A 15030-nucleotide genomic window follows, 5' to 3' on the forward strand; every position below is an offset into this window, starting at 1 on the left:
TAGCATATGAATGACCTGCCCTATCACAGCTTAACCTAGCAAACTTGCAGCCCGGGTCAGACAGCTCCAAAACCTCCAAACCCCAAGCAAAGAGGAGAAAACTGTAGTTCTCGCTGTAGTGCCTGCTGGGTGGCCTCAGACAGTAGCTGACCTGCACCCCATTAGAGATCCAGAAGCTAGTGTACCTAGTGGTCAGTGTGAGACACCAGATTTCAACGCCTCACATCCATAAGTGATACATTCAAGAGGCAGACTCAGTGAGCACCAAAGCCCCACTGAAACAAGTCCTGCACCATAAGCGTGTCTCCAGCGCAGCAGTTCTTCCATTATAGACGCAGCGGGTCCTCACAGCCAATTGGCCTGGAGGTCAATTCCTCCCAGTGTACCAATAGCAATCAAGGCTTAACTACACCAAGACTTTGCACTCAGCCCACAAAGGGGTATACCAAAGGCGTCCACCTCAGGTGATTGGGGAGGCTGAGCTTCTGGCCCCTATAGGTCACCTACCACACAAAGCCACTCCATCAACACAGGGAAGCAGCAAAATGTGGAGACAAAGAAACATGTCACAAATGAAAGAAATGGAGGAAAGCAAACTACTGGATGATGTAGAGTTCAGAACCACATTTATAAGGTTACTCAAGAATCTTCTAAAAACCGCTGAGAAACTTAGTGAGACCTTTAAGGATCTTAATGAGAATGCCAAAAAAATGGAAAAGGACCAATCAGAAATTAAGCATACACTGTCTGAAATAAAGAATATACAGAAACTCAACTGTAGATCAACGTACCCCAAGAATCAAACCAAAGATCTGAAATCTGAGGAAACAAAAAACACCCAACCAGAAAAACAAAAAGAAAAAAGAATCCAAAAATATGAAGATAGTGTAAGGAGCCTCTGGGACAACTTTAAGCGTACCAACATCCAAATTTTTGGGGTGCCAGAAGAAGAGAGCGAGCAAAATATTGAAAACCTATTAGAAGAAATAATGACAGAAAACTTTCCCTACCTGGTGAAAGAAATAGACTTACAAGTTCAGGAAGCACACAGAACCCCATACAAGAGGAATCCAAAGAGGATCACACCAAGACACATCATAATTAAAATGCCAAGGGCAAAAGACAAAGAGAGAATCTTGAAAGCAGCAAGAGAAAAACGGTTAGTTACCTACAAGGGAGCACCCATACGACTGTCAGCTGATTTCTCAGCAGAAACTATGCAGGCCAGAAGGGAGTGGCAAGAAATATTCAAAGTGATGAACAGCAAGAACCTACAACCAAGATTACTCTACCCAGCAAAGCTATCATTCAGAGTTGAAGGTCAGATAAAGAGCTTCACAGACAAGAAAAAGCTAAAGGAGTTCACCACCACCAAACCAGGATTACATGAAATGCTGAAGGGTATTCTTTAAGAAGAGGAAGAAGAAGAAAAAGGTAAAGATAAAAATTATGAACAACAAAATGACATCAAATACATACCTACCAACAAGTGAATCTAAAAATCAAGTGAATAAAAAATCTGAAGAACAGAATGGACTGGTGAATATAATAGAATCAGGGACATAGAAAGGGAGTGGACTGACAATTCTCAGGGGGGAGGGGGCATGAGGGGTACGGGAAGAGATTGGACAAAAATCTTACACCTATGGATGAAGACAGTGGTGGGGGGTAAGGGCATGGGGTGGGGTGGGGAATCAGGTGGAGGGGAGCTATGGGGGAAAAAAAAGAGGAACACCTGTAATAATCTGAACAATAAAGATTTATTAAAAAAAAAAAAAAAAAAAGAATAAATGTAGGTTTTCTTTTTGTTTTCCAGGGATTCTTTTATGGCAGAGCAGGGGAAATTTTGACCATGAGATTAAGGCACTTGACATTTAAAACCATGTTATATCAGGTCAGTGTTTAGTTGATTTTTTTCTTATTTTATTTAAAATGTGCTTTTAAATATTCTAGCTTTGGGTATTTCTTCAAGTCAATTTCTTGACATAACCTTTCTTTTGCTCATTTAAAAACATGTTTTTTGTGTTCCAAGTGGCTTCTGATGTCAGAATTCTTATAGTGTATTTCTTTAAGAAGCAAGTTCAAAATTGTATTCAAAAATACGACTTATAGAAAGCAGGGTTTAAAGTCTACTCCTCATTTCTTGACAAATCTTTATTTAATGTATAATGTAGTGTTCTAGGATCAGAATGGAAGCTCAAATTAAAACTGAAAAGGAAAGTTAAGAGCTACGATATCTTGAATAACATATGTGAAAAGGAGTTAATTTCCCTTGTTCTCACCCATGTGCACAGCTTAAGTTTTTTCACTTCATACTTTTTTTATTTTTATTTTTAAATCTTTATTGTTGGGAGTGTTACTGATGTACCCCTTTTCTCTCCCATTGCCCCCCTCCACCCAGTTTCTACCTTGCCCCAAGCCTTCACGACCTTTTGTCTCTGTCCACTGGTAATGCATATATGCATAAACTAAACAAACAAGGAATCTAATGAACAAAATAAACTGATGAATAAATAAAACCAGAGGCATGGAAACAATCACTTCATATTTCTTAAAGCAGAATTCAGATAACATCAGTCTAGCTGGCAGATCGGCCTGCTGAACACTGGTGATCAATCACACTTGTGAAATAAATAAAACTAGGTGGATTAAGTAATAATCTTGAGAAGTGAGTCTTGGGGGCAAATGATAGGAATGTCTCTGTTTGGCACCTCAAAAATTCTTTCAGGAGGCTGAGGTATATTGGGTTTCCCTGAAAGCAGTAATCACTGGGAGCTGTTCACCACACTTTGTGTCACGAGAACTCACTGTGCAGGAACAAATAGCTTCCTGCCAGGTCATTTCTTTTCAGAAACAGAGTTTCTGTCACTCCAGCCAAGTCATCAAAACCAGATTTTACATCTTGTGACTTTTAGCAGTAGCGTTTGAAGGGCTGCTGTATAACAAAACTCCTTCACTTTTGTGCACTTAGGGAACTAGGAGATACAAAATGCAGCAAAACAAATGGGAGGTTTCCCAGAGCAACCTGATGCTCCAAAGCAGTTGGTGCCTGACACCCTCTGTGCAAAAAGGTCCAGAGGCGGGAGACTCTCCTTAATCCAGAAAAAGGAAAATCTAAGGGATCATAAAACCATATAGTGCCTGCACGTCTGGCTCATGTCTAACTTGGTATTTAGTTTTGCTTTTGTTTTTTTGTTTATGAACGCAATGTCTTTAGTGCAAGTTTCTGATGATATAAGGTGGAGTTTTAACTAACTATGTTTCACACTAGTTGACAACATTTGCTCATTTTTGTTTTTTCTTTATGATTTATGTTTTTTCATATTCAAGGATTTTTAGTTTCTGGAAATTTTTGAAAATGTTCCCTGATTGAATGTTTTAAACAAAAGAGTATACATTTTAACCTTTAAAGCATTACTTTGAAATTCCTCTATAGAGGTTTACAGTATGCTTTTAGTAGAAGAGACTCAAGGTCACAAGCCACTTCAACTTATAGATATTATTAATCCAATATCCTGATTGTTAATAATGGACACTGATGCTTTGCCTAGCACTAGTCTTGTGAACATAAGGATAGTAACATTCATGGATAAAGTAGCTTCTGCCCATAAGAATGCACCAATCTCTAAGCCATAAACTCTGGCCCTTCAAAAAACATGCATGTACAGAGATACACACAGAATCTCTATGCTATTCATGTTTTTAAAATTCCCTCATAAACTTAACTCAGCCCTTTCAGCTTAGTGTTTGTTTTCCCTTTTCATCCTTCAGCATTCTTTTTGGTTCTTATCTTTGTTGTGTGTGTGTGTGTGTGTGTGTGTGTGTGTAATTGGAAGAAAAGAAAATAATAGTAATTTGGGTTTCTTTGTAAATATCTTTCCCAATTTCACTTTTGTCTACAGTGAGGGAAGCTCCTAATGTTCAGTTTTGCCTAACTCTTATTACCTGGTTTTTGTCCCAAGTTAAGACTTTTTAAGGCTTAGAAAGCATGCTGAGACTTGCAGTGCTTTTTATAACCATTTTGAAACCTCATTTGAGGTAGAGGTATTTATGGAATCAGGTGTGTCTTTTTATAGGTATAAAATCCATATTTTATTTGATTACTTGCGCTCCTTTCAGTTAAAAAGAATGTTCTAATTGTTGCTGACTTTAGTGGTTGTAAATAATTCATTGCTAATTGTGTTTCAAAGCTAAATTTATACAGAGTGTCCCAAAAAATGTGTATACACTTTCACAGCTGAGAGCTCAATTTTGAAAATGAAATGTATTTTAATAAACACTGCCTTTATAATTATTCAAAGTGTGTATATATATTTTTGGGACACCCTATATTTCTTAATGATAAATATTGATCTATAGATCTATTGGGTTTTTGAACAGATTTGAACTTTATTTTTGCCCATTACTCTCTAAATTAGATTGGCTAAATCTTCTGTGGGAGTGTCTCTAAATCGTAAGATGATGGCATTAAATGGTGATCCCTAAGGGATCTCAAAGGACTAATTCCAAAAGTATTTGAGGTAACAAGTACTGAAGCAGGAGAAATAAGTAATGAAACTCAACTATAATACTTCAGTTAGATGGGAGGTACTTGTTTAAAATCTCTAGCATCTAGTTGCCTAAGTTCAAATCCTAGGCTCAGCACTGGCCAGCTGTGTGGCCTGGGGCAAGTCATATTTAATCTCTCTGTACCTCAGTTTCCTCATTTATAAAATATGGATAATAATATCTACCTCACAGAGGTGTGATAATTAAATGAAAAAGTACATAACAAGTATATACATAGTGTTATTTATTTCTAGTAAAATTTTTGGCAGGAAAAAAAGTGGATTTGCTAGTATTAAAAAAAACTGATAGCCTTACTTATTTTACCATCAGAAATAGAAGAAGCAAGCTAATTTTTACTCAACACCAGCTATGTTCTAGAAACTCTAGGCCAGGGGTCCTCAAACTTTTTAAACAGGGGGCCAGTTCACTGTCCCTCAGACCGTTGGAGGGCTGGACTATAGTTTAAAAAAAAACTATGAACAAATTCCTATGCGCACTGCGGGCCCAGGATGAGTCGGCTGCTAAGCAGGACAGGCAGCGGCACCTGGCAGGCTGGATAAATGTCCTCGGCGGGCCACATGTGGCCCGCGGGCCGTAGTTTGAGGACGCCTGCTCTAAGCGTTTGAGCATATATTGCCTATGCTAGAAAACAATCCCTAGAGTGTACAGCTGCTGACTTGAAAAGCAATTCTGGACATCTTGCTGATTGAACACCAGATAATGACTAAGACTAGTCACTTATGTATCCTATGCTTTTTGTTACTATAGAATCAAGAATGGAATATTCAGTAATGAATTCTCTTTCTACATTTTAACATACTATTGTATATAAAAATTCTCTATGCAACTCATGTCATATTGCAATATAAAAATAATTAGAAAATGTACAGTATATCTTAAATTGTTTGTGTCTACAATAAAAAACAGGCAATGTCTTCCAGTTCAAGAGTACTGTAGTATTACTGTTGCTGATGTGAGTTCCCAATATGTTAGGCTCTTGACTGGGGTTGTTTTCAAAGTGACTGTGTAGTGCAGATCATGATCTCCATAGGATGCCCTCTGAGTATCTAGGACCCTAAAGTCTTTGGGACACTTTCCCAATTCAGGGGCTTAGAGAGTAGTGCTGTCATGCCAGGGTTGTACACACTCTGCCTCCTGCCTTATTCCCTCTTGGGAGCTTTATTCTCACGTGACTTCATGATTACTGCATAGCCTTCTATCTGTTATGCTTTCGTTTCGTTAGTTGACCGAAATCTGTATGTAACCTAGGCATCAGGTTCCTGGCTGGGTTGTTGTAAGCCCAGTTATTTAACTCACTAAAAACAAATCATTTTTCAGAGATAGTCTCCTGTAGTTTTAAGCCACAAGAGATACATGCTTTGAATGAGTGGGAGGAAACACTCAATAGCTAATAAAATCAGAATTCCTTGGGTTGAGAAGTTCTAAGTGCTGTCTCTATTTGCTGTTGAAAATGAAATTGGTTATAACATGTTGCTTTTATAGCTTATATTTTTTGACCTGTCTCCTTCTTCAGACTGCATGCTTCTTGGCTGCAGGGGTTTCATAGCAGCCTCTCTGCCTCCTTAGCTTCTCACAATGGCCAGTGCTTGTAAAATGTAGGGGGTAATCTGAAGTGTCAGAGAAAGCCTTGCTTATGTGGGTCCTAAAGAGAAAAAGATAGACTTTTTATTACTAATTGGTCTAAGTAGAAAGGTCTGGAAATATTTCCAAATTCTGTGGTGCATTACCTTGCTTTTTAAATAGGGTCTGCTCTCCACAAATTACTTGTGGAGTAAAATTACAAATTACTTAGTGGTTCAAACTGATCATTTTTAACATTGATTATTCTAACAATACTAGAGGCCCAATGCACAAATTTGTGCATCAGTGGGGTCCCTCAGCCTGGCCTACAGGATCAGGCTGAAACTGGCTCTCTGACATCCCCCGAGGGGTCCCGGATTGTGAGAGGGCGCAGGCCAGGCTGAGGGACCCCACCGGTGCACAATCGGGGCCAGGGAGGGACGCAGGAGGTTGGCCAGCCGGGGAGGGACTGCGGGAGGGCTCCAGGGTATGTCCGGCCCGTCTAACTCAGTCCTGATCAGCCAGACCCCAGCAGCAAGCTAACCTACCAGTCGGATCGTCTGCCCCCTCATGGTCAGTGCATGTCATAGCGAGCAGTTGAGCTGCCTTAGCATATCATTAGCATATTACTCTTTGATTGGTTGAACAGGCGACTGGACACTTAGCATATTAGGGTTTTATCATATAGGATTGTAGCATGGCAATAAGTCCAAGCTGTTGGACTTAACTTTTCAGTTTATATCTAAGTGTAGATCTTTGTGAAATAAGAAACAAAAGTCATTTGATCTATGATATTTACAAAAATTAAGGACCTGTGAGTGAGGAGGCAGGTAAATGCCTTGTGACATACTACAGCAAAATAATAACTCAGAGAATCTTTTTGATACTCATATGTTAATTCCCTTTTTTCTCTAGGATATTTCCTGGTTTGATGATAAGGAAAACAACACAGGAGCCTTGACAACAATATTAGCCACAGATATAGCACAAATTCAAGGAGTATGTATATTGCTTTTATTTTTTTAAATGGCATATGTATGTGGTATGCATGTATGTACATGTGTGTGTGCATATATGTGATCTATACTGAGATGACCCACATCTTTAAGGAGACCAGGTAAGTCCTAGGGCTAAAAAGAGATCTCAGTAAAAGATGTAAGGAAGTTTTAATAAAAGAAGAAAGTTTAGCCCAGCCATTGTGGCTCAGTGGTTGAGTGCCAACTCATGAACCAGGAGGTCACAGTTTGATTCCCAGTCAGGGCACATGCCTGGGTTGTGAGCTCAATCCCCAGTAGGAGGCAACTGATTGATGATTCTCTCTCATCATTGATGTTTCTATCTCTCTCCCTCTCCCTTTCTCTCTCTGAAATCAATAAAAACATTTTTTAATTTAAAAAGAACATTTAGTTTTTTCTTCCCCCCAATAAATAAGATCTTATTTACCATAATATCTAACGAGTTAGATTCATGTGTACATCTGGAAATAATTCTGTACTAGTTATTATACAGATCAAGTTAGAGATATGTATAATAATGACTGGCCATGTTATGCATAAACAAAATATTTATGCACCATATTCAAAATTGATGACAGAATGACCAGTATAATGTATGTCAAAGTGATGCTTAAATAAGTATGGGGAGTACAGTAGTATGGAAGAGATAAATAATAATTTATTAATTTTCTTCCAGTTATTTTAAGAAAATTAACCTTTGATCACAAGTGGGATTTCAACTATGATTGAGAAAATGAGTGCAAAACAAGTTTTCACACTTTTAACTTAAATGAGGTAAAGCTTCTAATGTCTTTGTTAAAACAAGAACTCTAGCAGTTATAGTCTCATTTTTCCTTATCATCAATGTGGGAGAAAAGGAAAATTAATGATGCACCTCTCTCTGAATGACAGAAAATCTTAAAAGTATTTTTATTTACAAACTAGAGGCCCGGTGCACGAAATTCATGCACAGGGGGGGGGGGTGGTTGTCCCTCAGCCCAGCCTGCACCCTCTCCAATCTGGGACCATTTGAGGGATGTCCGACCACCCGTTTAGGCCCGATCCTGCTCGCCTGCCTGCCTGCCTGATTGCCCCTAACCGCTTATGCCTGCCAGCCTGATCACCCCCTAACCACTCCCCTGCCAGCCTGATCGACGCCTAACTGCTCCCCGGTCGGCCCGATTGCCCCTAACTGCCCTCCCCTGCAGGCCTGTGTCCCCCCCAACTGCCCTCCTTTGCCAGCCTGGTCACCCTCAACTGCCCTCCTCTGCTGGCCCAGTCATCCCTAACTGCCCTCCCTGCTGGCCTGATCACCCACAACTGCCCTCCACTCCAGGCCTGGTCCCCCCCCCCCAACTGCCTTCCCCTGCAGGTCTGCCCCCCCAACTACCCTCCCCTGCAGTCTTGGTATCCCCCAACTGCCTGCCGCTGCTGACTTAGTCTCCTCCAACTGCCCTTCTTTGCCACCCCAGTCACCCCTAACTGCCCTCCCTGCTTTCCTGAACGCCTACAACTGCCCTCCCCTGCAGGTCTTGTCCCCCTCAACTGCCCTCCCCTGCAGGCCTGGGTCCCCCCCCCCCCAACTGCCCTCCCTTGCTGACCTGGTCCCGCCCAACTGCCCTTCCCTGCAGGCCTAGTCACCCCTAACTGCCCACAACTGCCCTCCCCTGCAGGCCATCTTGTGGTGGCCATCTTGTGTCCACATGGGGGCAGCCATCTTGTGTCTTGGAGTGACGGTCAATTTGCATATTACTATTTTGTTAGATAGGATATTAAAATGTCAATTACAGCATTGCTACCAGAGTAACAAATTATCAGCTGAAATAGCCCGTCAAAATTGCATTTTATGGAGGCTATTTCCACAGGATATAGCCATTATTCTAACTTATGTAACTTCTGCAAGACCTCGTTCAATATATACATACAAGGGCAGATTTCTTTTTTTTTTTTTTTTTTAATATATTTTATTGATTTTTTACAGATAGGAAGGAAGAGGGATAGAGAGCTAGAAACATCGATGAGAGAGAAACATTGATCAGCTGCCTCCTGCACACCCCCTACTAGGGATGTGCCCACAACCACGGTACATGGCCTTGATCGGAATTGAACCCGGGACCCCTCAGTCCGCAGGCCGACGCTCTATCCACTGAGCCAAACCGGTTTCGGCAGGGCAGATTTCTATTACCAGAGAATAGAACAAGTTGGTTACAGCTGTGAATATTCCAATACATCCATATTGGTTTGGAAAAGTATTTTAATCATATAGAAAGAGCTCAAGAGGAAAGGGACATCACCTTTATCTTTTCCTAAAACTCTTTTTGATAATTTTGAAGGCAAGGCTCTAAATTTCATTAGATAGTATTTAAATATTAAGATAGGGTTGAGTAGTTAAATTTTACTGACATAGTGGGGAAAATGATAGATAGAATTTCACTTACTAAAGTAATGGGCATAGCATTAATAGCACAAATAGAATTATGTAAATGACAATGTCTTTTTTTAGAAATTACAGGGTTTAACTCTTTAGACAGAAATATCATTCTCTATAATTCCATTTGAATCCCCATTCTACACAATTTGCTGTTTTCTTCTTTACTGTGGGAATATTTTTTTCTTACTATCTATCATTTAGATCTTTTAAGAATTCAGTGAAAAGGCATTCTTACTGGCAGCTGTATTTTATATGTGAGCCATCTTCTCTTTTAGCAAGTATTTACTTTAACAAAAGAACAGATTAGGATTGAAAGACCAACATTATTTTCCTTAAATTCATTAGTTGTTTCTAATAAATAGTGTTGTCTCTCATCAAGAGAAATTAATAAGAATATGTGTGAGCCTAATTCCTTATAAGCATCTGACTAATACAATTTGATCACTTGAAACTTTGTTGCAATTGTAAATGTTGGTCTCATAACAACTTTTGGACAGGTCATTTTCATTGAATGAGAAGAAGTAGCTAAAGAAAAAAATGGTTGGAATACTGATGGTAGATTTTAAAATTGTTGAATTTAAAAAGCAAAACAGCCAATGAAGGATTTCAAGAGTGAGACTATGTCTACTAGCATGTAATTCACATAAGTCCTTGCTTTGCCATATAAAGATAAATTCATGTCTAACTTGAATGGATACTCTTTTTATCTAAGGAAGAATTATTTATCAGTCCTATTTGTCCACTATTTCTTTTCTCACAAAGACACACTACCCTATGAAATAATTCAGGGTCATATTTCCTATCATAGCAATTTAAGACATATTTATCTCAGTTTCTTCATCATGTAATTTCAGTTATATTTTATTTTATCAAATGTGTTAGGGTGAATATTGATAAAATAGTTCCTTAATAATAATAAATATTATTTTGAAATCTTTACTAATGGACCAAAAAATATATGCCCCTGGCCATTTTTAGAAACTCTGATACTTTGAGAGCCATGAAAAACACATGTTAGTAAAATAAAGTCATAGGACAACATGATTCCTGAAATAGTTCAATAAATACAACTAATTTAGCTGGTATTATTTCAGCCTGAGGTCATGGTGTATTGCCAGTATATCTGTCAACAGACTATTTTCTATGTAAAATGTAGCTTTACTAAAGGTATAAGGCCATTTTAGATCCTTTGGAAGACTAGATTCCACAAAATTACAAAGGTATTATTTCTGTATCTTTTAGCAACCCCTTTGCATCAACCAAAAGTCTTACCTCGTTTTTGTCCACAAAAAAGTGTATTATTGACACTACAGTGTACACTTGATGTAATACTGACAGACATAAATATTAGTTACAAGAATTCTTCTCATCATAAATATGATTATACTGCCCAAAGAAATAAAATAAAAAAACTCATTAATTCCAAAAGTCCAACGAATTGATTAGGTATAATTAGGTTATCATTACATGAACAATAGTGACGTCATTTCTTGATTTAACTTTTTTACATGGGAAATGTATAAAACAGCTTGTCATTATTTGTGATTCAAAGAATGTTAGTAGCGGGGAGGGGGTGGGAGAGGGCAATGGAGGGAAAAATGGGACATATGTAATACTTTCAACAATAAAGATTTATTTTTTTTAATGTATCTTTATTGATTTCAGAGAGGAAGGGAGAGGGAAAGAGAGATAGAAACATCAATGATGAGAGAAAATCATTGATTGGCTGCCTCCTACACATCCCCCACTGGGGATCAAGCCAGCAACCTAGGCATGTACCCCTGACCAGAATCGAACCTGGGACCCTTCAGTCTGCAGGCTGACGCTCTATCCACTCAGCCAAACCAGCTAGGGCTGCAAAAATAAATATTTATTAAAAAATGTGCCGTAGCCAGTTTGGCTCAGTGGATAGAGTGTCGGCCTGCGGACTGAAGGGTCCCAGGTTCGATTCCAGTCAAGGGCATGTACCTTGGATGCGGGCACATCCCCAGTAGGGGGTGTGCAGGAGACAGCTGATCGATGTTTCTCTCTCATCGATGTTTCTGACTCTCTATCCCTCTTCCTTCCTCTCTGTAAAAAATCAATAAAATATATTTAAAAAAAATGTTAGTAATCATCAAAATAACTTTACTATAGTATAAGTGTGGCATATAATCTAAATGACTTTATCATAGCGTAAATTAGACATATAATTTTTGTTTTGCCTTCATTTAGAGGCATTATCAAGTCTACAGCAGCAGAAGCTAATATCCAAAGCCATAATGGTTACAGGTGATTCCTCTTGTAAAGAAAAATTTTAATCTCAGCTCTGAACTCAAAATATTGCAATGAAACTATCACCTGCTAACCCCTCGAACTGTTGTGTGGTAAGGCAAGTCAGGATAGTCAGCTTCTGTTTTTGACAAAAATGGAAATAAAGATGGTTAAGTTTATAAGAGCAAATGAACATCATCAAAATGGTCCAATAAAGTGTGATAAATTCAATAATTTTCCACTAAGTAGTTGCTGATGAATAATACACTGAATAACAATATTAAACACCTTATATTTTCACATATATTTGTCCAACTAAGTCTTTTTTGTGCTCTACAAATATTTTTATCACCATCCGTTATAATACATCTTAGGAGATTCCACTTCAGGTGTACTGACTTAGTTTTTTCTCAACTTCTTTGAAAATATTCTCACCTTGTAGTTGTTCCATGCAGATTACTCATTGAAGTTAACTTTTCAGTCACTTCAAACTCAGCATTGGCTCCTCAAAAACCCACAATTGAGCAATATCAGTAACATATGTCAGCCCATCAAGAGCCAGGTAAAGCTAATCAAAATAATCCACCTTGGTTTTTAATTGACTGTTATTAATGCTGACAAAGTTCTCAGCTTTTTGGGCAACTTTTCTCACCAAAACACTAATTGTCTGATGTATGTTTGTGCTTTCTAAACAATTTTTTTTCCACTGCAGCAAACATGATTTAACTAACTCACTATCCATAAATGACTTTATTTGCTTAGTTAACAAATGAGCCACTCAGAAACTTAATTTCAGCCTCATTTTCACTTTTTAGTTTTATGAAGAAATTATGCTAAGATGAAATACTTCACTTAAATTTTCTAATTTTTCTGAATGTTGCTTTTCTATGAATTAGAAATATTGTGATGAGTGCTTAGTCTGGTAATGTTGATGTATTTTGTACATTTTTAGTACTATATAATGTCATGGCATCATAAACACAATGCTATGGCATCTAATTATATCACAAAGTAACCCACAATCCATTGTTCCTTAAAAGCAGGACATTCAAAGTCTTTTTTCTCTTCCTTTCTTGTTTTTAGATGTTGAACATGCACTAGTAATTTTTTAAAATTAGGATAAAATGTCAGTATAGCAATACATGTGGTACTCAACATGCTGTCAAATTGTAATCACCTCACAGATTTGTCACACGCTGAGCAGCAATACAAAGTAAGGAGAGTGACACATAAGGTTTCTCTAGCAACTACTCAACTCCATCATTATAGCACTAAGACAGTCACAGGCAATAGGTTCCAGTGAAAGTTTATTCTAAGACACTGAAATTTTCATTTGTAGAATTTGATGTGGGTCTTTCTGATATCTGCATTCTCTCTTAACTTTGAAATATATATTATCTATATATATAAAAGCCTAAGCGACCGAACAACTGAACGACCGGTTGACCAGTCACTATGACGTGCACTGACCACCAGGGGACAGACGCTCAACACACAGGATGGGGCTACGTCCTGTCTGGATCGGCCTGTATGGATCAGGCTAAATCCAGCTATCCGACATCCCCTGAGGGGTCCCAGATTGTGAGAGGGCACAGGCCAAGCCGAGGGACCCCACCTTGCATGAATTCATGCACCAGGCCTCTAGTACAATAATAATAACTTTTAACATCATTGTCTGCTAGGTCTAACATTTGTGTCAATTTTGGGTCAGTTTTAATTGATTTGTTTTTATGCTCATTGTGGGTTTTATTTGACTGCTTTTTGCATACCTGCAATTTTGACACACTGTAAATTTAACATTTTTGAGTGCTGTATATTTTGTATTTTTATATATCTGGTTTAGTTCTGAGATGCAATTAAGTTACCTTAGAAACAGTTTGATCCACTTGGGTCTTGATTTTAAGGTTTATTAGGCAGGATTACAGCCTACTATTCAGGCAAAATCCTTCTACATATTATATTCAACATTGTGAATCGTGAGGTTTTCCGGTCTAGCTGGTATGACCAGGCACTATTCCCAGCCCTCTCACATACATTACTCAGCTGAGTATTGAAGGAAGACCTTCTGCAGATATCCAGATTTCTCTCTCTGTATACCTCTCTCTGGTGTTCTGTGCAACAAATTCTAGCTTCTGTGACCTCTCCAGAGCTCAGCTACATTTACTCAAGTTAGGGCTCTACTCTGTTGGGCTCTGTTGTAATTAACAATTTCTACTCTGAAGCCTGGCTGCTCTTTCAAGGGGTAAGCTAGGACAATCATAGAGCTCACCTACTTTGTTCCCCATCTCTACCGTTGGTTGCCTTAAGTTTAGTACCTTGAAAACCATTGGTTAATAGTTTTGTCTATTTTTGTTTGTTTTAGTTGGGAGCATAAAACCATTCCATTACTCCATGTTAGCCAGAAGCAGAAATCCAAATATATAGAACTTTATTTCTACAATTGTTTACTGAGTTTCCTTCCCTTTATTTTCTTACGTTAGCCATTCCTCTTTGTATACTGTAATTCTCTTAGAAAAGTTGTATTCCTCACATTTAGCATAGTACCTAAGAATTGAAATCCTCCTATATAATAAAAGAGTAATATGCAAATTAACTATCACTCCGCTACACCCACCAGCCACGCCCACCAGCCAATCAGGAGCAAATATGCAAATAAACCCAACCAAGATGGCTACGGCCACAGAGAGCAGTAGGGAGTCTTGGGCTTCCCCGACAATGGAGGAAGCCAAGCTTTGCGCCTGCCCTTGCCGGCCTAGGCCTCCACTCAAGGCTACAAAGTTTCAATGATAGAAGATACATAAACCCAAACAGAAATGGCGGCAGCCATGGAGCTGAAAAGAGCAGGAGGCTAGGGTTGCCCCTGGCGATGGAGGAAGCCAAACTTTCCGCACACCCTGGCCGGCCCAGGCCTCCGCTTAAGGCTACAAAGTTTCAATTATAGAAGATACATAAATCCAAAAAAAAATGGCTGCTGCCAAGGAGCAAGCAGAAGGCTTGGCTCCACTCCAGGCTACAAAGTTTCAATTGTAGAAGATAAATAAATACCAGGGCCTCCGCTTGGGTCGCCAGGGGGCATGGCTGGCCTGCAAACCACCACAGGCAACTCGCCCAGGCCGCCTCATGCCCCAAGGGAACCCCAACCCTGATCTGGGACACCCTTCAGGGCAAACCAGCTGGCCCCCACCGGTGCACCAGGCCTCTATCCTATCTAATAAAAGAGTA

At 39.0% G+C, this 15030-nt stretch overlaps 1 protein-coding gene across 1 annotated transcript in view; it reads left to right on the plus strand.

The window, feature by feature from the left end:
- Nucleotides 1-15030, plus strand: part of ABCB5 (ATP binding cassette subfamily B member 5) — a gene marked incomplete at its 3' end in the record, with an annotated part of 85970 nt that overhangs the window by 47079 nt on the left and 23861 nt on the right. The window contains exons 17-18 of the mRNA XM_080665507.1: nucleotides 1817-1894; nucleotides 7045-7128. Of these exons, the coding sequence (XP_080521633.1) occupies nucleotides 1817-1894; nucleotides 7045-7128 (162 nt within the window). The remainder of the gene's footprint in view (nucleotides 1-1816; nucleotides 1895-7044; nucleotides 7129-15030) is intronic.

This window comes from Plecotus auritus (assembly GCF_963455305.1).
Source record: "Plecotus auritus genome assembly, chromosome: 4".
Taxonomy (NCBI): Eukaryota; Metazoa; Chordata; class Mammalia; order Chiroptera; family Vespertilionidae; genus Plecotus; species Plecotus auritus.